Raw genomic sequence first — 22,940 nt, 5'->3', positions numbered from 1 at the left:
TTCCAATGAAAGTCAAAGAAATGAAGTGCACCTGAGTCACTGGAATTTAACAATAATATGATCCATCATGTGGCCCTGAAAAAGCTATTTTAGAGGATTAGAGTGTCATATTAGGCTATGTGTAATATTTATGTGCACCTTGTAAAATTCTTCTTGGCTGGGGTGAGTAACTTTTTGATAAGCAAATAAAATATCACCCTAGATTATACATTTTTCATTTTTTCTCTCACCCAGATACTTATGTTCATTATTAAAGTGGAAGGTGGGGATATACAGGTAAATATTTGTCATTTGTGGAAGATTGATTTCAGTGATAGCACATGCTGGGAACTTACTGACTGGAGTAACTTTTGTTATCACAATGACTCTCATTAGTAACTGCATGAGAAAATCTGATATCTCGTCATATTTTTAAGGGATATTTGTGTACTGTGGTTTGCTATGATTTGGGTCAGCTACTAAAATGTACTTTTTATTTTCTGACTTTGAAAATGTGTCTTGCAACCATAACATCTTTAATGTCACCAGGTGTAACTCAGCTGGGCTCAGTGCAGCTACATGAATTTATATGAGGTAATGATGTGGCCTAGTAAAAGAATGGATGTGGGCAGCTTTGAACTTGTTCAAATCTAAATTTCATCTAAATTAGTCTAGATCCACCCTCACAGGAGGAGATAACACTTTTATCCTGTGCTAGGATTCAGTTTATTTCTGCTCTTTGCAGAAATTTTACCTGGAGGGTGAGTCTGCCTCATAGTGTGCACGTATCAGCGTCTTGTCCTCCAGTTTACTAATTTAACAGCTGATGAATCAGACTGCACAGCTCAGCACTCCATTGTGCTTCTGATAATTAATCAGATATGGCTGTAATTACTGACTTTCAGCAGAACTTAACTGTGGTCATCTGTAACGCCATCTATTATTGACATATTGCAGGAATATAGGCAACAGAAAAAGAACTTGCAGGAATTTTATAATGACTTTTCCATCATAAAGTATTTTATATAGCTTAAGTGTGGCCTCCTTATTTGAAGGAATCTATCTGCCCTTTTATGTACCACGTAAAATGCGGTACATATGTGCCACATGATGTACCATACTGTTGCAAGCTTTCTAAACCGCACTCACGTGTAAGGTAAGTGGTGTTTATGAGACACACCTGCTTGGCCAGGGCTGTTGGTACATGTGCCCAGGACAGAGCACACAGACTCAGAAGCACTCACCAGAAGCCGTACACAGTTATTGCATGAAATGGGAACACACTGCAACTTGTCTTCTTTGAACCTTATTCTTATATAAAGGGATCTCTTTCATCATTAAAAACAATACTTATAATGTTCCAAAGCAGAAAAACTTCACAGTCTCTGGTCAGAGCTGTGATTTCTCTTGCTTCCGTTATTTATGAATTTTGAAGACAGAAAAGATGACAAAAGATGTGTTATCTTTTAAGATTAGAAGTACAATAAAAGGCAGTGTCTCTCATGTCAGGAGGAAAGCTGAACTAATAGGAGATGTATTTACAGAGCTTACTGACTTTGTGCAAAAATCAAACGCGGTTGTTTTAAAACCAGAATTACATTTAAAAAATTAAGTCCATTATTATACTCTTAAAGTAAACATACAAATCTTGCTAATACTGCTCAATGATAGTGATGTTAACTGACTTATTCCCAAGGTTTCTGTCAAATGCTTTTAAAATAGTTGAAAGTAGAAGGTGCAATCTTGCTGTAGAAATATCATAGGCAATTATTAAAAATATTAATCATCTCAATCAAAAAATGCTTTCATAGCTCAGTCTGGTATCTGTGTCTCTTGCTTTAACACACTTTTTTCACTGAATATTTTCTTTAGAATTCTGAAATACAGTTGTGTTTTTTTCTCCAGTGGGATTTCAGGTGCTTGGAATTTGATTTCATCCTTTGAGGTGCACACATAGACATCGTACTGATGCAGCAAACACTTGAATAGCAGAGCAAACTCTGCTAAAATCTTGCCATTTTTAAGCAAGGCAGCAGCAAATTACTTCAATCACATGAAGATAGTTCAGAGGTACAGGAGTTATGGCGGGGTGGGAGACCCTCAGTACAAATGGAACTTTTCAATGATTTTCTGCCCCTTCTCTCAAGAAACTGAGGATTTGAAAGTGGTTTGCCTAGTGAATACCTGATCAATATAAAATGTTACCATACAATTTACTACTTCTGCTTCTTGAATAAGAATTTGGCAGTTGCAGTAAATGAAGAATTGTGGGAGGTTGTCTCTTTTAACACCGACATCTAAAAATTACTGATTAGTACCAACAAGAGAGAGAGACTGTAAAAGAATAAGGTTGGGGTTTTTTCATATAACAAATTTGATTTGTTAACAATACCACTTTATAAACTCAATAAGAGAATGCTTAGAAAATTATATGAAACAAAGTGCCTGTTCTTGCAAGTTTTGGTTGCATTCCTTTTCTGGAGCCTGTGCTTAATGTCTAAATACCCTGGGAAGGTACACAATGCTGTTGGGCAGGACAGAAGAAGTCCTAAAATTCCACGTGCAGAACAATGCATTGTTCTTTGCAATGCATATAGTATGTTTATTAAAATAGGGGTGATACCAGTATTGGAATTTCTTCAAAACAAATACTGCCTGTTTACATCTAGATTTTTCTCTTCCTTTCAGTTCCTGGGTAGGTAGAGTATTTTGATGCAAGAGTGATTGTAAGTACAAAAGTGATTCCTTTATAGAATTAGTCACCCTCAGAGGCTTCTTGAGATGATCATTTAATGATTATGGAGCACTTGCATGTATGTAGCTTATACATAAAAGCAGTAGTTTGTCACAGATGTTATAGGGAGAATTAGGAAGAAGACGTAAAGAAGGTGATATCTACAGGTCTGGTCACTTCAGTTAAGGTATGTGTGAAGCCAGGTCCAGCCTCTGAAATAGTTGAACATTAGTTCTGATTTCACAGTTATGGAAGTGGAAGCACAGAGATAAGGACCTGAATTCTAGAAGTGCTGAATAATTGCCATTTCTGCTGATTGATAACATCATTACATTGCAGCACTCCTAAAAGTTGGGTACCAAGGAAATCCCAGGAGAAAGTTTGCTTTCTTGGTTGCAGCCCTCTTTTAGACGTGACACTCTGTCCTTTCTTCCTGTGCCAAGCTACATGCATCCTGCATTTTTAATTCTCCTTTCCTGTTAGGGATCAAGATACATGTTTGCTTTAATTGGAATTTCTTTTTGCAGCCTTGCAACAAGACTGGATTAACAGTTGAATTATCCATGCACAACTTCTTCCAAAGTACTTCGTATTTTAGCTAGACTTGAGAGCAGCAATAGGAGGAAACACTTCTATGTTTTACGGGGCGCCAGTAATGGAATTGTAGGGACAATTGCTAGGGAACAAATTAATCCCTGATTATTTATTTAACAAAGTACATTACTGATGTTACACTTGGGTGACTTTTTTGCAAACATAGAGCAACTAATAGGTGCAAATTGGTATTACCATATTTAAAATGGTGCAGAAACTACTGCTTTCTTGGTCTGTAGGCCATCTGGCAAGAGAGCTTATTGAAGTATTCAGGACTGGCTTAATGGCTTATTTTTATGGAACACATGAAATAGAAATTTATTCCTCTGGCACAAGGTGCACACTTAGTAAATGCATGATAACAGCATGGTCACCTACTTGTTTGTAGCTTATATTCAGTGGGTGAAACTAGTTAAGGACAGTCTGCTTCATGCATGTAGGTAGAATGCATATGACTGAACTGAATGTTCACAGCAGCCTGTAACTGTAGGAACACTGGTATGCTGTAGCACTCTAAGGAAGTGTGGCTGCCACTGCATCACATAAGACGAACAGGTGAAGAGGCTTTCTCTTCTGCTTAAAGCTTTGTATTTAAACTTTTCGCCTCTGATTTCTCAAGAGAGCTTAGCTGAAAAATCAGTTATGTCTCTTTTTTTTTTTTTCCTGTTATTTTGGGGGGTGTTCTAATGATTTTAAACCCTTAGTTAATACCAGCCAAGATGGCAACTGAATTGAATAAGTTTAGGATACACTACATCAGGGATAGTAGGAATAAAAACACTGCTGTTTTAATTTTTATTTACATGTATAGACATTTTATATATATGGGGGGTGTACATATGTATAAAAACACCTTTTCAAACGCCTCTTTACTACATGTTTACTATTAGTACATTCTTGGTTTGAAATTTTTTTTCTTTTTGTCTTTTTTGTCGTTGGTTTGATTTGGTTTTTCAGTTTCCATGAGCAGTACTGTCTGGTTGTCATTAAGAATTACAGGTTGAAGTCTTTCACTAGTCTCAGAGGTATAAATGAGTAAGAGCTGCAATCAAACCATCCAACACATCTCCTTCAGGTGAGAAATAGAGAAGTCTATAGAATTAAAAGCTTCTTTAAAAAAAAAAATCACTTTATAACTTTCACGATGGCGAAGAAAAGAACAGCAAAGGAAATGTAAACTACATATCATCAGAACAGAAGAGAGCGTATCAGAGCTAGAGCTGCTATTGCTATGTGTAATAGGGGAGAATGGGTCTGTGCTTTTCCCCCTGAACACGCATTTGTTTACGTGAAGTGCTGACTGACACTGCTTGGCAATTGGGTAAAGTTATATGACTGTGTCATTTGTTTTAGGTTGTCATATAAGATTGTATAAGCCTGTTTGCAGGGCTGGATGCTGAACAACATCATTGCAGTTATGATTGCAAAAAGTTTCTACTTCTAGAAAATTCTTAGTCTGGAATTAATTGATTTATCATTTAGAGTTCAGCACTGACTAATCTATGGCAACAGAATTTATCTAGCAAAAAGTTGGGACTATAGGAGAACACTTTGATGTTCTAGTAATGATTTATTTTCCAGCTAATCATAGCTACTAATGTTTTGCTACCTGTTTCAAGGCAAAAAGACCTTTCCTTATACAATGAAGATACATTTACAGAATGGCTGATATTGAACAAAAGAACACTTTGAGTTTGATTTTTCTGAATAAAGAGCCTGTAAAGTTTGCATAGTTTTCACATACGAGTTTGTTAGTGTCTACACAGGGATAGTAAATCAGAGGAGAGAGTGCTGTGAAATGTGCTTCCTACAGCTGCTTCAACTGTAGATCATAAAATCATTGCTAACTTTCAATGGCTCTACAGCCAGCAAGTCTTTTCTCCCCCAGTATATCTCCCTTAGTATGATGGGAGATACGAGAAATGAGTAAAGTAAAATGAAAATATTACAAAAGAATCTTTATATGTATATTCAGTACTAGATGCTCAAGGTACAGATAGCACGTATGCTTCAAAGAATTTTCTCTGTAAAAAGTTTGCAAACTACCAACGTCACAAGTGAAGATATTAAAACTTGTTGCCAGGTGCACTGAATGCTGTTAAATGGTACAGTCTTCGGAGTTATAAATCCTCTGTAAGGAACTGACAGAGCTGGCAGCTATAAAACATCAACTTGACATTGCTTCAACCATTATCGTTATATTTTTCTAAGTTAGAAAAGGGGAAAAAAATAAGGGAATATAAGGACTGGGAACAGTGAGAGGTAGGCTCTGGGCTACAGTGCTTTGGTACAGTGCAGATGGAGAACAGGATTTGGCTAAACAGAACACAGAATCCATACCAGATTCAGTCTGTTAACCCAAGACTGACTTCTGAAATTTGGGATGCAAGTGTCTTCTGCAGGAAGACTGTTACACTTGATGGAGAGAGCTGGAGGCCAGGTCACAATATGAATTTCTAGAAATACTTTCTAGCCATCTCTGTATGTGAGGAAACAGAATTTGTTGATGGTCTCCGAATTAATAGCAAAAGCACGTGTTTCTGAGCTAGTACTTCCTGTGTGCTGTGATGATACAGAGGACTGATCTTCTGATACTTTATTAGCGTTCCAGGAATGCAAGGGTCTGAAAACAGTGCTCCTTTAGATTGAGGAACAATGGGCAGACTGCTCTTTGCCAAGTTTGTCTTTTATTTTAATTATTTTTTAATTTTTTTTTTAGGGTGGAGTTTTAATGTTCTGGTGTCAGAATGAAGAGCAGGATACCTCTCATTCTTCTAGCCTGTGGCTCCTTTAACCCCATCACAAACATGCATATGCGTTTATTTGAGGTGGCTAGAGATCACCTGCATCAAACAGGTCAGTAAGGTGTGTTAGGACCACGCACACACATGTTTTACTGTGAAAAGGAGGAAAGATTTTTAACACTCACTATAGATAAGCTGTCACTTTACAGCTGGCTTGGTTTTAGTATTGTTTATTGATCATTCAGGATGAAGCTTTCATGACATACTCAGTATAGAAAGTCTAGTATTACCTTTTCCTTTGACTTGGTACATAAACAAGTATCATAATGACCATTCATGCAAATAAACTGAAAGTTTTATCAACGGTTTTAGGATCATATTCATGGAACAGGCTGAGCCTTGTGAAAGAGTACACTTAACAATTTTGAAACTGAGAAGAAATATTTACGTTCAGATTTGATGCTTTTGTGATACATTGTGTTTTAATATGAAGAAGTGTTACAGTTAGCAGTTTTGACAGCTGGCTGAACCTGGAGAAAAGATGAAACATTAATTATTCATTATCCATCTTCACTAAGAGGTACAAGTTATCTCCCCTAGCAGAATAATTTCCTCATAAAGGAGATCAGAAAAGCAAGATGTCAGCAGGCTAGAAGGTTTCGGCAACAAAGGAGAAAGGTGGGTAACATCAGGAACTTAAAGAAGGATCAGAAAAGCTACTGAGAAGCATTGAACTCTAAGCTTGATCAGCTACTTAATTGCTGAGACTTTTATTTTTTTTCCATCTGGCAGCTAAAATATACACATATGTTTCTGGAAGAGATTGGAAGGAAATGATAGTTTACTGGAACCTGGCAGAGAAGTTCGGAGGGAGGGAGGAACCTGAACAGAAAATAATAGTAAAAGGAGTTTAGTTGTCAGATTGTGGGGAGGAGAGAGAATCTAGTGACCCACTGATACCACTGTGCAGTAAACGCAGCAACTACATGCTTGCCATATACTGTGAGAATACTTTGACTTTAATGAGGAAGAATTACACAACTGGCTCTGAGGACTGCCTCTATGAATCTCTGTTGTAACTGTAAAATGATTTTGTTGTTCCTGCAGAATGAGAAATAAAGGGTTAAAAAGGGATTTGAATTGGCTTTTCTCACTGTAATTTTATAACTGTTTTTACTGCGTGGGTGTGCATGAAGTAGAAAAGCAATGTGAGACCAATTGGTACTTCTGTTTAAGTCATGTTATTGTCCAGTAACTTAATTCTTTACCTTGAAAGAAGGATTGAACTGGGAAATGAATTATGCTTCTATCTGAATCACAATTCATTGTCTGGTCTGCTCTAGGGTCTGTGTGATAAGACTCCAACCCTTACTCAGAGCAGTTTACCTAAACAAGTCTAGTGAAAATCATATTAAAAATGACATTTTGAAAGGTTGAAATGAAAGTTGTGCATTACATTGCACCTCTCTAACGTTAGTGTTTAGTTCTGGATGGGATGTGACTTGCGTTTTGACTTCTTAGTTTAATGTGTGGAGTCTTTCTAGTCAAACTACTTCATGCATTAAAGAAGGGGACTTCATTTGTGTCTGGGTTGCCTACACTGTCATCATTGTGCTTTCTGAATGCTTAACCCAGGATGTCTGGAAACCAAGAATCCTCAGTGAGCCTGTGGAAGCTTTACCAATCCCAAGTAGAGATAGCTTTATTTGAAGTAACTATAAATGTAGATGTGTGTTTTATATGTATGGATACATACAAATCTGGTATATGGTCTTTCTTGCTATGGTTCAGACAGAAGGGGTTGGCAACATGCTATAAAAATGATCGATTTTGGATGCCTGTTTTATGGCAGAACCATTCCCACCCAGATCCTGTTTCTGGTTCTGCAGTTACCCAGGGAAGGAGAGGAAAAATGAGAGCTTATTAGCTAAGAAGAAGCACTAGTTGCAGACTGGGAGCTGATGGTGGGGCTAGACGACAATGGTTATACATGACTGAACCTTGTTTGAAGTGAGGTAGTGGTCTGCCATATTCAAATTGATTCCCTTCTCAGTGAGAACAGTGCACTTCGGAGCTAACGTACACACTGAATGCCTGAAAATGTAACTAGCATGAATGAAAAAATAACTATCATGAGGGGTGATGTTTCCTACCTGTAAGAATGAATGACTTCTGGTGCTACTTCAGTATTTCTGCTCAATCAGAAATCGGGCAGAAATGAGGAGTTGTACAATAGCTTGGCCGGAGTTGACTTCACAGTCAGGTTTTACTGCTATGAATGACATGACTATCCCTGATGTGCATCCTGGCTGACATCTCCAGTAATTTTGTCTGCCAGCTTTTTGCACATCACTTCAGTTTCAGATGCTGTCTAATCTTATTTTTCATACATCCCTATTTTAAGTAGGGAATTTTATTGAGTTTCTGATACTTCAAGCTATATCAGCAGTTTCATTGCCACATGTCAGTTCATCCTTTTTCTGTTAATATCGGTTGACAAATCTTGTTGTGCTGCTTTTTAAATACAACAGACGTAGCTACATGTGACTGAAAAACTCTAATGATTCTCTTTATCTGAATTTTGTGTCTACTCATGTGAATTTGACTGTTTACAGGTCTTCACGCATAGCTAGAATCTTGTTTTAAAAATGTTTCTTGAAACTTGCACTGACTGTGGTAAATGCCTTTCCAGTCTGTTGATATCTGCTGCCAGATGCTTTTATTTCTCTTTGACTGCATTTCTCATTTGACTGTAAGATCCAAAGAAATAGAATCAACCTATGTAAGATGTTTAAAACTTTGTTTCCCAGGTATTGCCAGTGGAGGATGCTTACATCACCAAGTCTCCAGATAAGACCAAAAGGGATAGAGGGCAAAGGAGGGAAGTATGAAATGCAAGATGTTTCTATCTGTGACAAGACAGGTGCAAGGGAGAGGTGAAGGACAATGAGTTACTATCTTACGAAGACTTGGGAAAATGTGACGCAATCAGTGTGTTGTGTCAGATGCAACACTGGGCAGCAGAGCTGAGAAGTTCAAGGAGTACTTAGCCACTAACCAGCCTTGGGAATTTAGAAGTTTATGTTGTTCAAGGGCTGCATCTGATTAATATGGACTGGTACTTTCAAAAAAGGGATGGGAACAGATTGTGACAGCAGCAAGTCAGCATAAATGCACAGACTTTGAGTTGTTTTCCTCCAACAGTTCTGATAAGCAGCATTTGAAACCAACACAAAATAACCCTGGTTTGATCCTACTGTTTTGGTAGTGTGTCTAGCAATACAGATACATGATTGGAATAGGATCAGATCATCAGTAGTTACTACCTATACAATATACAATAAATATACATATACAATAAATATTGAGAGACATTAGTTAAAATTAACTGAACTTAAAAATTGAAAATGAAACGATTTTTTTTTTTTTTACAAGATTTGCAGCAGTGCTTGCTGAAATAGAGCAGTACTTGGTTATTTCTATTAGGCTCTACCCTTGAAAGACACATGAAGAGGAGAGGGATGCATGTGTGGCTTAGCATTCAGAAAGAATTAAAGCTATAGGGCGCACTTTGCGGAGGTGCAAATTTAAGCAGCAAAACCATAAGTCTTAAGATATCTCAAGATATACCACATCCCTAAAGAAAATGCTTTTGTTACATAAAATTCAGTTTTCTGAATACTGTTACCAGTGCATACAGTTCAAGTCCTAGCTTTTTTCTGAATTTAAGGAATGCTTTTCGAAATGGAAGAAGTGTAGGCGTCTTTCTGTTTCACAAGTTTTGTTGTCTTACTCTGAAACCCAGCGGAATAAGGGGTGGGCGTCCCCTGCTTGCAGTGGTATTCGGGTTATGCCCATATATTTGACTTTGGAATCCTAGCCATCTGGTTTGTAGCATCTCTGAAGAGAACCATTGCATTGCAGTCATGTTACATGGCAAAAGTCAGCTTGGATGAGAGCATTTCAGAGTCGGGTGTCCTGTGAGTAGAGCTACAATCCCTTATTATTCACATTTTTGCTCTCAAGATAGCGGTTTTAGCCTTCCTTTCTGGAGGAAATACTCATTTTCATAGCTGTCAAGAAACTGCCTTTCCTTCTTTTTGTCCAAATCAAATGAACTCTGTAGAAGTGAAGCTGTATTTGGAGGTCTTGATACAAAATGTTTATTATAGATGTGATGTGTGGAGATCGTTCAGCATTTATTTGAGGACTGATCGTTGTGTACGCTCAGTTACTCAGCTGCTGGAGGAGAGTTCCTGAAGTTGCAGTGTATTTGAGTGGCTGTCTGACTACAGAGGTAAATCTGCACCTTCAGGCCCTGTAGTTCACTCAACCAGGTGGATATGATTTATGTTTGTCTAGGTACTCATATGACATCTGTCACTACAATTTTTGCACACCTCATCTAATTTAGTGAATACATCTTTCAAGCACTCTGAAGCAGTGAAGGTAAAGTCATCCATCCTATGGGAGCTATCCTAAAAGATTGTCCCTTACTGCTTTGATGTATTTTATGTTTATGTTGACTTTCAGTGCAATGATTGCTGAACTGTTTACCCCTTTGATTTTCCTTCTGTTGAATTCCCCTCAGAGAAGGTGACTGAACATGAAGTTAAAAAAGTCTTGCCTATTTTCTGTTCCTTTTTCATGCTTAGGAATCTCTACATACATGTCATGGGAAGGTAAGCATAGGATCTTTTTGATATTTAGTTTGTAAATTGTTTTGAACAACTCAAATTTGGGGATTACTTGTATCTAGTCATTACGTGGTGGTTTTGTTTTCATTTTCTCCCCTACATGTCATCTGAACAAAGATGTTAGATACCCCTCACTCCACCCCAGTTAATTATAACCTATAAATAAAATTAACATTTTGGTTTAAATGGAAAAATGAAAAATCCTTGTATTTGTTTTCCTAGCATCAGTAGGCTGAGAGTTCTGAGAGGAGAACTGCTGATTTCTTGTGAGTTCAAGGGAAACCATTACTGTTACTTCAATACAGAATTTTATCATGTGATTTTAATGTATGTGTAGTCACACACAGAAGGCTGATAAAAGAAATTAAATAATCCAGTTCACTAACCATATTCGTAAAAGCAAGTGTACCAGTGGTTATTTCAGTGAAGAAATGAAAACTTACGTTAATGTAAGCTCTTGTTGCATCATAGATGGTTAGAACATGAGATTGTATTGTAACTATTTTCCAACATCGTTCACTTCTGATAGGAAGTTTTACATCATTTTGCATTTTGAAATAGCTGCCACTTTCCTCATGAAGGAGGACTGACTCCTCAGCAAAGTGATTTTTGTTATTTATGTATTTGATGTTGCATACATACTATGCAGTAAAATTTAAACTGTTCATCAGCCTCATTTTGTTAAATCTTAGATATGTGCTTAACTTTATGCCCTTACAACAGGCTTAATGAACAAACCAAAACTTTGTAATCCTGTGCCCTGCAATTGTTCACGTTAATGCACTAGTATACAGAAGTTAGTCTCTTGTCCAGTGCTAAAATGGAAACTGGGGCAGTATCCAGAAAAAAAACCATGAAGGCCAAGGAATTTTCTTTGGCTCATGCTTACAGCCTTTAGATACATAGGACAGAAACCTTAGGCAATGAGTTAAAAACTGTAATTTTTATTAAGGTGTGTGCAGTTTGCAGAGAGGTTTTTTCTGGTGTTTGGTTTTCAGTGTTTTGTGGGAGGTTTTGGGGGGTGTTTGCGTTGGTGGGTGTGGGTTTTGGGTTTCTAGGGGTTTTTTTGGTGTTTGGGCTTTGGAGGAATTTTGATGGTTTTTTCATGTTTGGGGTTGTTTGGGTGTGGTTTTGGGAGCGGGTGTTGGGTTTTGGTGGGTTTTTTCCCCCTGTCGATGACAGCTATATGGTCTTTAAACTAATGTCCATATCCTCAGGAAGGGAAAATTTGCATGTTTGGGTTGGTGTCACATTTAATTGATGTCACCAGTGAGTCTAACTCTGTTTTTTTTCTATTATAAAGTATAAGTTGAGAGCTGAATACTGAATGATAAGGAGTTTCATTGTAACCTAGAGATGAGATTGGCATTCATCCGTAATATTTTTATGTAAGCCTACCTACAGCAGTGAAACTTTTAAAGCTTTGGAGTTTTAACAGGAAGGTACCAAACTGCATGAAAGTAAGTGTGTTGGCTCATCTGCTGGTTTCAGTCATATGAAACCATAAAAATCTTCCACATAGTAAACTTAGCATGAAACATTCATCTTTTGACATGGTCATTGCTTATGACTAACGTACATTGGTACTGTGTGTTTGAAGTGACGTGCCGTAAATCTAAACTTTTATCTAGAAGATACTACTTAGGGTAGTTACTTTGGTATAAGGAATCAGACTGGATAAACGGATGTGCCTAAATCTCAATTGTCACAGAAGCGCAGAAGAGGCTTTTGTCGGCAGTGTTCAACAGGGAGTAAAGTTTCTAGAAACTCTGTTTATCCTGAAACACTACTGTTCCATAATACCTATTTAATAGCATCTTGGAAAAGCAGTGAAGTAAAGCAGCACTCGGGCGGAAAGCCCTACTGCAACCTGCTCTGGAGATGACCCAAGGAAGAACAGCGATGGGGTCATTCCTGCTCGCTTGGTAGGATAACACCATAAAACTGCAGAGCTTCCCAGTCTGTTGTGGATTTTCCTATGACACTGAGAGGAAGAAGAGTAGTGGGCAAGAGTTAAATGTATAGAAGTATTTCTTTTATTTGGTTTTCTGTAGTGGTTATTCCCTTAGTTTTGTGTAGTTTCTAATAGTAAATCAGACTTAATACTAGACTAAATTATATCTTTAAAAGGCCTGCCAAAGCACACATATAATTTTTTATTAAATTGGCATGTGATAAATTTGATTTAGTATTAATAAACTAATTCAGCATTACAATTTGTGTTAGTGTTTGTGACAATTTACAGTGACCTTTATAACAGAACACTAAATACATGTTTGCATTAATAATACTACTTGAGGGACATTTTTTGTTTCATCACTCTTGTTATTTTAGTTTTTTAACCAGTTATATTCTCTAAGAACTGCTTAGGAAAAGTTCATAGCAAGAGGAAATTTTCTGCTGCTTTTGATAGGTATGTTTTGAAAAACAAAGCCATGTAAGGGCCTGGAGAATTTTTACACATACTTAGGACAAGCAACAATAACATACTGATGATGAAAACAAATAACATTCCAAAGAAATAGAATTTGAAGATAATTCTGGATCAAGGAAGGTTTGAAACTACCTGTAATAATTTATGGGACAGAGAAGAGAATTGTAGTGGAAATTAAAAAAAAAAAAAATTAAAAAAAATGGCAGAATTTAATTATTTATTCTTTGCATGCCTGACAAAATTGAGGGACATATTTGAATAGGTGAAATTAATGAAGTGAATTTGAATAGGTGAAATTACTGAAGAAGACACAAGTTAGAGCCAGTAATAAAATATTCTCCTATATTTTGAGCGGTAAAGCTTGTATTTTTAGGTGGAAGGTTCTCATGTGCATAGTTCAGGGTTACTCAGTTGTTGTGAATCATCTCAAACAGTTATTGTATTTGACTTTTGGTGCCTTAGGTATTAGCAACCTTGATTTTTCTCTTCCATTTGGTTTCATTTATGCTTTGGAACAAGTTGATGTGGCATCAGAAATTCTTATCTCATCCAATTTGTGCAGTTCTAGGCCAGACTAGAGACTGCAATCTTTATAGCTCACAAGGATATGGCAGAGTTGCAGTCATTCTTGGCTAGCATGTTCTCACACAGTTTTAAGTTTTATATTTAATGTATTCATTTGTAATACAAGGGAACAATTTGTATCTGTAGAAACTGAAAAGAAAGGAACTGAAATGTTGAAAAGAAAATTACTGTGTAAGAAAAACCTTCTAATAAGGGCAACATATTAATGAATTCAAACTGTAATTTCCCTTTAAATGAGAATTTGTTATAGCATTGTATATTATCAAAGTATCAGAGAACAATTGTTGTTCATAAGTCAAGTGAAAATATTTCCAGTTTCAGGTCAAGAGATGAACTTAATTTTATGCATATCTTTGCATGTTTCTGCAAAATTTTATCTTGCTCTGTTGACCATTTTGCCTATAATGAGAATTTTTTGAAACAGCATAGTTTGGACAGACATTTTAACAGGAGACAGGCCTGTAAATCTCACTGAGTTCTGATGCTGTTTTTTAAGTCCAACTTGCTTAAGTTCTTTTGAAACTTTTACCTTATTACATCAAAATAAATGTGAAATTAGTAAATTGTCATTTTACAATATTAAATTGTCATGTGCCAGTATCAGAAATTATGAATCCAGGGTATCATTTTTGTTACAAAGCAGCAGAGGGAACTTGCTACCTTCTTTAAGTTTCTTTGTTGAAATAATTGAATTAGGAAAAAGGAAGATTTTTTTTTTTTTTTCCTTCTTCAGTATCATATTTATCATAGTTATTTAAAATGCATGTGTTGCATTACAAATAATTTTGTTTCATTTCTGTTTATTTGAAATACCCTTTCTCTGCTCTCTGTTTCTTGAGGGATGCAGCTCATATCAGTGCTTTATTTCCCTGCTGATTCATTAAAATGAGAGCTACATTTTTGCTTCCTGATTTGAGGCCAGAACTGCAAAGTCTAACAAAAAGGGCTTGTTGTTTTAATGATTACATTATGTTACAGGAGTAGAAAAATATGGGCATATTTTCAAATTTAATTAACATGATCAGCCAGATAGAAAGGGTCTTTAATGGCTGCTAAGCTGATGTTTGGAGCATAGTGCTGTAAGTCTCATTTTAGACTCCATTAGCCCCATCTTTGTTCTTGAATCTTCTGATTTGTCTGAATTGCATTAATCACAGCTGCAGTAATATGCTGTAATTCTTGCTTTAACACAATGAAAAGACACAATGATTTTGATAAATAACAAGCATCAGATGATTAAGAGCAAAGCAGTGGTCAGTTAAGTCATCCATTGCTCTGGCTATATAAAAGCTGTACTTATTGGAATATAAAACTTTAATTCTATCTAGCATTTTTGATAGTTTGCATCATAAATCATAAACATTTCTACTTGTTTGAAAATTGTATGTTCAGCTATCCTTTTTGAAACATCTAATAGGATAAACATATTGATAGTAATTGTGAGTAGTTCACAGAGGAACAAGAAGGCTGCTTTTTAACTTTTTAAATTGCTGTTTCTGTATTAAAAATAATACCTAGATCAGGTTGTTCATAGCTGCTTATAACTTTTAAGTTAACCACGCTTTGAAGAGGTTGAACGAGATGAACTCCCAAGGTCCTGTCTAAAATTTTCAAGATTCTGTGAAGATTACTTATTTTTCTTTTCTTCTTTTCTTTTTTCAAAAGGAAGGTATCGGGTGATTGAAGGCATAATGTCTCCTGTTAATGATGACTATAGAAAGAAAGGCTTGGTTTCAGCAAGGCACCGGATAGCAATGGCTAAACTAGCACTGGAGACGTCTGACTGGATTCGAGCTGATCCATGGGAGAGTGAGCAGGAGACATGGACAGAGACAGTAAAAGTATTAAGGTAATCACTTTTTCCCTTTCTTAATGAAGTTACTGATTGCCAAAAATCTCTCAGGCTACCAGATCAGTGCACAGAACTCATTCTGCTTTGCTTGGGTGTTTTACAAGGACATGTTTGTTTATAGCATCATCTGCTATGAGATAAAGTATTAGATCTGTGAGCAATGAAAATTCACATCACTTTCCTTCAGAAAGGCTGCTCAATCAGTATGGTACTCCTCCTCTGGAGTCTTTCCTTTCCTAGTACAAAGCAGGTAGGCTTTCCCCACACCTATGCAGTACACCACAGTATTGCGCTTGTGCCATTTAAGTAGTTAGATGCATGTGGAAAGCCTCTGCCAAGAAAGGGTCTTGCAAAATTATAGTCACTGAAAAGTTCCACAGCAAAGTTCTTAGCTCATGTTATTTCTCTTGTTTTTAAGTCTCTAAGCAGGTAATATAGAGATCTTAATCAGAAAGTAAGAGAGTTTATAAACAAACCTATTCTTCAGGAGCACCCCTATTCCAGATTAGCTATCTTGGCATTATTATGCCTGCAGGTTTACCTATTCATGCATCCTTGAAAAGTTTTCTTATTAACTCTAATGGCAAGTTAAACCCAAGCCCATAACTGCTGATGTTTTCTTTAAAATCACTGACTTTGCTGTGGTTTTGTGCTGGAAAGAAAAACAAAACAATTTGTCCAAAACCTGTTAACTTGATGTAAGGACCATGAAATGTGTCTTTCCCCCATATGGTTGGTCTTGGTAATAAATGCATTATGGGGCAAGGTATGAAAACACAAATTTCATGTGCTAACCACTTTTTGGAAACATAGATGCTACAGAAGTCAACAGGTACTGTTAAAAGTGAAAAACTTCATGAATGTCTTTCAAGAAAGCAAGTGTGCTGTAGGAACTATCAATGATTCTTCATTTCTATCCACATTTTCTAGGTTACTTTCTAATTGGAAACAGTTGTGTGTATAGCTTAAGGCTCTAAAATGTGCCTTCCAACAACTGCCCAGAAAGCTCTTATGGCTCTATTTGAAAGCAGTTAAAAACCAGACCTGTTACTTTACAAAAACATACATAAGAATACCCTGTGTACTTTCAAAAAAACCCCAACTAGTAGAGCCTTTTAGTTCTGCTTTATTTGCTTTGCTGACTGAACATAGACATCCAGTTGCTTCTTTTGCCCCTTCTCTCCAGCCAGCAGAATAGGATCAGAGTGGCAGGAAGACTAGGCAACACTACCCTGTCTGCAGAAAACATCTCTTCTCTTTTCTCTAATCACACTTGTATATTCCAGTGTGAGAAATCACAGAAAGGTCTGTCCTGCAGTATTGGTTGGGCATGGGATTTTTCACTTGAACTTCAGTTTTGTAAAACTGATTTTCTCCAGAGAAGCAGCCACAAATCTTACAGATCAGGTGATCCTACTTAGAAAGGCTTTGATCTTGCACAGCTCCAGCTGAAGTGAGTACCACTTGCAAGACTGGGTTTGTAAATTGTAAATCCACTTCAGAGTCCTTTAGTATAAGAGGTACAATAAATAAAACCTGTATGTATAAATTTCTGCTCAGAGAAAGCAGTATCAATCTGGTATGAACTGCCCAACTTCCTGCCACTCTAGAAAGTGAACCCCTAGTTTTATAAGTAAATTCACAAAACATTAAAATGGATACCTGTTAAGGAGACAAATGAGCTTAAAGCATTTTTTTCTCAAATGAGCTGAACCAGTGCCATAATCTAATGCTGAAACCTGTCCCCTGAATGGGGAAGCAGCATCCTGATGAAATAGCATGTGCAGATACTTAGGCTTTATATTGTATTTTAACTGTCACATGTGAGTATTAAAAAAAGAGGTGGCTACATCCTGACCAAGTATAAATAGGCAATAGTTTATTGTGAAGTTGTGCTTCTTCACAGGTGTTGAAGGTTAATCTGTAGATTCTTCCCTGGTCAGAGAACTAAGGACCAATTGCTGCCTTCACCATAAGCTCCTTCAGGTAGAAAACTTTAGTACCAATAGAAAGAGATTTTTCTATTGCGAGGCAAAGGCAGAAGATATTATTGTACCTAAATGTCTCTTCTTATCAGTATTTTGAATTATACACTTAACTGCAGGAGAACATTGTGTCCTGAGACACATGAATGGCCTTTTCCTACAGTACTTGTTTTACCTGAGTGCAGTGAAATTGTCACATTTCATCAAAATCTGTGGATTTTGCAGAGGCTTCCAAATAGTTATGACATAAAAGAATTTTAAGCAGCAAAGCTCATATCCCACTTGTGGTGGTGCTGTTAGTTGCCTGTTACATTGAGTATGGAAATTTTGGGAGACTATCTCAAGGCTTTTTTTAGAGAGTAGTAGAGAACATGATAGAGCTATTTCCCACTTAGCTTCTGTTCCTGAATATTCTTTCTAGACAAGAAAACAGTATTGTCAGTAACCAAAGAACTACATTCATTCCTCTGGTAATTAGATTTGATTGTGGTGCAGAGATAATATGAATTAATGTAGAATTGGCAAAGATCTATCTTACCCAACTTTTGTTGAATTGTGCTTGTGATTTAATTAAATAGTTACTCAAAACTTCATACAGAGTTCAGAAGATGCTTGATAAACTGACAGATTGTTTTGTCCCTTTTGGTGTATCTTTAAAAAAACATAACCCTCCCTGCCCCAGCACTTGAAACGCCTGCTGAGCAGACCTTTTGGCAGTTAAGATTTTGCAGTACTTGTAACATTAGTCCTGCAGTGAGCTCTTTGCCAAGAGTTCTTATTTTTGAATCGTGGCCCAAGAATGTCAGTCCATGATACGAAGTTAGTGTACTTGACTATACATAGCGTCAGCCTGTTTACAACAAGGCAGGATTAAAAATAGAAGGCCAAGCTACTGCTACCTACTCTCTACTACCATATGTCCCTCACCTCTTGTCTATGTAGTTTCTTTAGCCAATGGCTGAGCATCAAAAATTGCTGGAGATAGTTATGCAGCCTGTCTAGGTGTATGATCTTGACACTTGTGCAACTTATTCCTGTGGCTAAAAGTATTTGCATGATTTGAAGAGTGTACATTTAAATCGCTAAACTATGAATTCATTCCTTAGGGCAGTCGTTCAAAGGGTTATTATCTATGGCTTTATACGCATACTGAATTTGGACTGTACAACTCATAATCTTTGCTTTGATACAGTTATATAAGACCTGATGGTCACTTTGGCTATATATGCACTAGACAGAGATGAGACACTGGCTTGAGTCTGTGTCTACCTATCCTGTTTAACCATGAGCTTGTGTCCTGAAACAATTACGGCTTGTGCCCAGATGAGCAATGCCTAAGCATGGCTCAGGGTGGTGCAAGTCACGGACTATTCTAAACAGGCAAGGCCATGCTGATTTGGAAGGAAAGGAGTTTAGGTGTTTGGATCTGAGATTGGCACTTGCACTCTTGATTAAAGAAGGGGCCACTACCATGAGGTAATAGTACCACTATTGCAGTGGGGCAGCAGTGATCAGGAGCAGCGAAAGAATAAATTAATAAAAACCTGGAAAAACTGACAAAAGGATCCTTGCCTGCCTTCATGGATCTGAACTCAGTAAAATTAGAAGCATAGTGGATGTCAAAAATCTTATGACAATTGTATATTTTGAGTTTCTCAGGATTGTGATTCTTTTAATTAAAATGAAAGGGAAAAACCACAAGGTGAAAACTCAGGGAACATGTCTTTGTGGAGAAGAGGATGTGAGAGAACAAGAATGTCTCCTCCTGAAAACTTCTGAGCACATATTATAGAAACATCATCATGAGGGGTTGTATTTAATCAAGAAATTAAATGTAGTGATTGAAGTGTGACTTAATCCTTTTTCAAGCAAAAACCTCCACAATGTTTCAAACGTAATGTTGCTACCAGAATTGCCATAATGGTAGAATTTTTAAAAGGAATTGAAAACCAGAATGCCATTACACAGGTTTCTTGTGAATTCTGCAAAATGTTAACCACATTGATACTAATCTCATGGTAGAATGCATATGCTAAATTCTTAACAAATTATGTTTAAATCCAAAGTGCATAAAAGCAGACTGTGTTCTTGAATCTGAAAGTGCCAGGTAATCGCTTTGTGCATCTCTGAGAGGATTACCTCACACAGAAGCCTTTATTTTAAATGCAGGCACCATTACAATGAATCACTCAGATTGCTCCAGTCCAGGAAGGAATTCATGAAAAACAAACGGCCCATAGAAAGATCTACAGAGGATTCCCTTTCTTACCAGCACTCAGGTTGGTTCATAACTATAAAGACAATTTTTTCTTTAGCATTAAAGACAATACAGTTTTACCAGACTAGACTAATTGATGAAAAAGTCAAACATAGTAGCTGGTAAGTTTTGAGGGTTGGAGCTGCCTGCTAAAAACAAGCCATGCCAAATGCCAGCATGACTGCTGGTGCAGTTATTTTGTAGTAACTCCCACATAGATAAGAGACTTATTTTGGGGTTGTATTAATTCTTGGTTTTATAAGCATCTCTTTAGCTGTGTCAGAGATGTATGTTTTGGCCCTGCTGGATTTGCAAAGTATAGAATATATGAATAAAAAATATCAAAAAGTACAGGGATTACTTAAAATTGTAATTCTAGTGTTAGACAATGGACAAAGTGTGTGGATACCACACCAGCAATGCTGATGCATTGGTGTTTACTGCATTTCTGGACATAAAAGTTTCTAGTGACATTAGAAGTACATCAGGTTCTGGAAACACTGTCAGTTTTAGGTTCCCTATTTTATCATATTCCCTAGCCCTGTGACTTGCTAGAATACTGCTAGACTTTTGATACATTACATTTTTCATGTAGTATTGCAGCACTTCTTGGACATGAAGTTTAAGTTGTTTGTGGTTGTACAAAAGTGTGCAAAAGATGAGTTGTCAGATCTTTATAGATGGTAGAAGAAAATAAGTCTCAAGGCATTTGGACTGTAGTGGAATCTTGTGTCTGATGGGTTTAATGGTTGTTGGCAAGTGATAAATCAGATACTCGACATTGCTACACTGAGGAAAATTAGTGTAAAAGTAGTAAAGATTATTTTAATTTTCCATTACAAAAAAATATTTTACTATTATTCTCTATAGTTATTTCAAGCTTTATAGCATTTTGTGTAAAAATTATCAAGAAAACAAATGTTTAAACTAGTCTGTCTTTCCCAATAAAGTCTAGAATTAATCAGTTATCATGGGTTTCCTCTAAAGTCAAAAACAGAAGGCATAGCAAAAACTGGGTGAGAAGGACAGCAAGAAACAGGTTTCTCTGTCTAGTACATAGTGGCTGGATTATTTTTTTTTTAATACGACCTGGCAGCTATCCACAAAGAGCAATCAGTTTCTTTGAAGAGAGAAAGGCTAGTATCCTCTTGTTACTTACTTTTTCTGCCTTCAGTACTTTGACTGACTGGGCAGTGATACGGATTTGGCTATATTAAACATGTCACTCACCAAGAAGGAGTGCAGTGGTTTCTCCCCACTTTGGTCACTAACAGAATGGCATGGGGAATGACCAAGAGCTACCAAGACCTCCAGTGCAAACTTTCTAACGGCAGGCAACTGTTACCCACCCAACCCTGAAAAAAAAAAAAAAAAAAAAAAAAACCAAACCCCAAACCTCCCAACAATGAAATCTGTTAAATTGGGGTCTTCTGTGAAGTTTATAGAAAGGCTGTCACCTAATGGAATCTTTCACAAAGATCAGCTTGATGGCTGAATTTAGCAGTGGCAAAATTCCATAATATACTATTTTTCTACTAAATGTATGCCCACTAAGGCTTCTTTGCATGCTGCTGAACCTCGTGATTTTGTTCCATATGTTTTGTTCCACAGTCAGGTCACTTTAATATATATACTGCAAATAAAAAGGTTCACTGAGGACAGGTATAGACAAATGATTGCAGTTTTAATAAACTTAGAATAGCTTATTGGTGCTAGTCATTCAGGACGAAGATGAAAATGACAAGATTACAGAGTTCTTTTTCTCTGTTTTTCAGTGTCCAGGGATTTGCCGTCCCTCTTTGATTCACCCAGTATAGCTTCATGTGCAGTATTTCTTCTCCTGCTTACAAGAGATAGTTGATTGTCTTCATTTCATTTTTAATTGAATTCCCTGCACTTCAAGTCTCTCAGTTGCCTTACATGAACAACTTTGTTGTCACTTCTTGAATGCTTTTCCCTGGCATAATCCAACAGCAGTCTCCCTTAATTAGACCTTAAATCCAGCTGCTTCCTTTGTGTTAATAGTTATTTCTCCTTTAGCTTACCCTCTCCTTTTCCCATGAATGACACTTCAAAGAATTGCAATTCATTTCTGTCTACCATCATTGACTGAGTTAAGCCAATCAAAAACAAGCAAAAATTTCCCTGAACCAGAAACACCATGGCCTGAAATAAAGGCTATTGTACTTATCAAAAAATGAAGCACTGCAGCAGCCATTTGGGTTTTATATCGTTCTCTATAGTGGAAGCTGCAGATCATCATTTAGTAAAGTGCCCTTGAAAGGCCAAAGACATTTTTCTCATTGGCACAAATGTGGGGATATGCAGAGATGTATTTGTAAAATTGACAGCCTTTTTGTAAAGCCTACAATCTGTTAATTTAGCTTCCAGTAACCTAGAACTGCAATGCATGTACATTCAGAGAAAAACCATCAACACTATAAAAGGTCTGGTGTAATATTAGCTCCAGTACAGCTTGGGACAGAGTACTGTTTTATTGTGGAGGTTGCTGTTAAGTAAAAAGCAAGCTGTGACATAAAAGCCACGTAAGGCCCTGGAAAGCAGGGGACAAGGAACTGGAAAGGAAGAGTAGAATCTCTGGGTAAAAAGACAAGAAGATTAGAACTGGCATGAGGAAAGAGATAGGCAGAGGACAGCTTGAAAGGGATGAAGCAGCAAAGATCAGCTTTATCATGATAGAGCTTTCAGGGTTGTGGGAATCCTAAGGTTCTTGGTGTCTCATTGTGCATCAGCTGTCAGAAGTATCTGGGACATTCATTCAGAGTTTCATACTCTTGTAGCCCTGGTCCACACAGGGGTCACAGACAACTTTTGCAGGTACTTCTGCACTAGCTCAAGTGTCAGAGCTGAGAGCATTGAATCTAAAGGTTCCAACCTTGCAGATGTGGGTATCAAAATAAAATTTACTGGGTGGTTTGTGAGGGAGGAGGCTATTACAAAAATTTCACATTCCTACCAAATACACTAATTATAAACTCTCAGGGAAAAACAGAATTATATTTTTAAGTATGTGGACAGTCTATGGTGATTCTGTCAGGCATTAATGTTTCAGGGAAGC

General features: G+C 37.0%; 1 protein-coding gene across 6 annotated transcripts in view; it reads left to right on the top strand.

Annotated features, from left to right (window-relative positions):
- Positions 1-22,940, top strand: part of NMNAT3 (nicotinamide nucleotide adenylyltransferase 3) — a 30,376-nt gene that overhangs the window by 5,345 nt on the left and 2,091 nt on the right. For 3 of the 6 annotated variants that reach the window (XM_074833668.1, XM_074833667.1, XM_074833670.1), the window contains 4 exons: positions 4,265-4,382; positions 6,027-6,163; positions 15,433-15,616; positions 19,774-19,883. In XM_074833668.1, coding sequence (XP_074689769.1) covers positions 6,055-6,163; positions 15,433-15,616; positions 19,774-19,883 — 403 coding nt within the window. In that variant the 5' untranslated portion in view covers positions 4,265-4,382; positions 6,027-6,054. Of the gene's footprint in view, positions 1-4,264; positions 4,383-6,026; positions 6,164-10,470; positions 10,734-15,432; positions 15,617-19,773; positions 19,884-22,940 lie in introns of those variants that run through there. The other 3 variants (XM_074833671.1, XM_074833672.1, XM_074833673.1) reach the window with 3 other exon arrangements.

The sequence above is a fragment of the Strix aluco genome, chromosome 9 (genome assembly GCF_031877795.1).
Source record: "Strix aluco isolate bStrAlu1 chromosome 9, bStrAlu1.hap1, whole genome shotgun sequence".
Classification (NCBI taxonomy): domain Eukaryota; kingdom Metazoa; phylum Chordata; class Aves; order Strigiformes; family Strigidae; genus Strix; species Strix aluco.
Note: the sequence above shows the minus strand (reverse complement) of the source record. Positions and strands in the feature narration are given on the sequence as shown.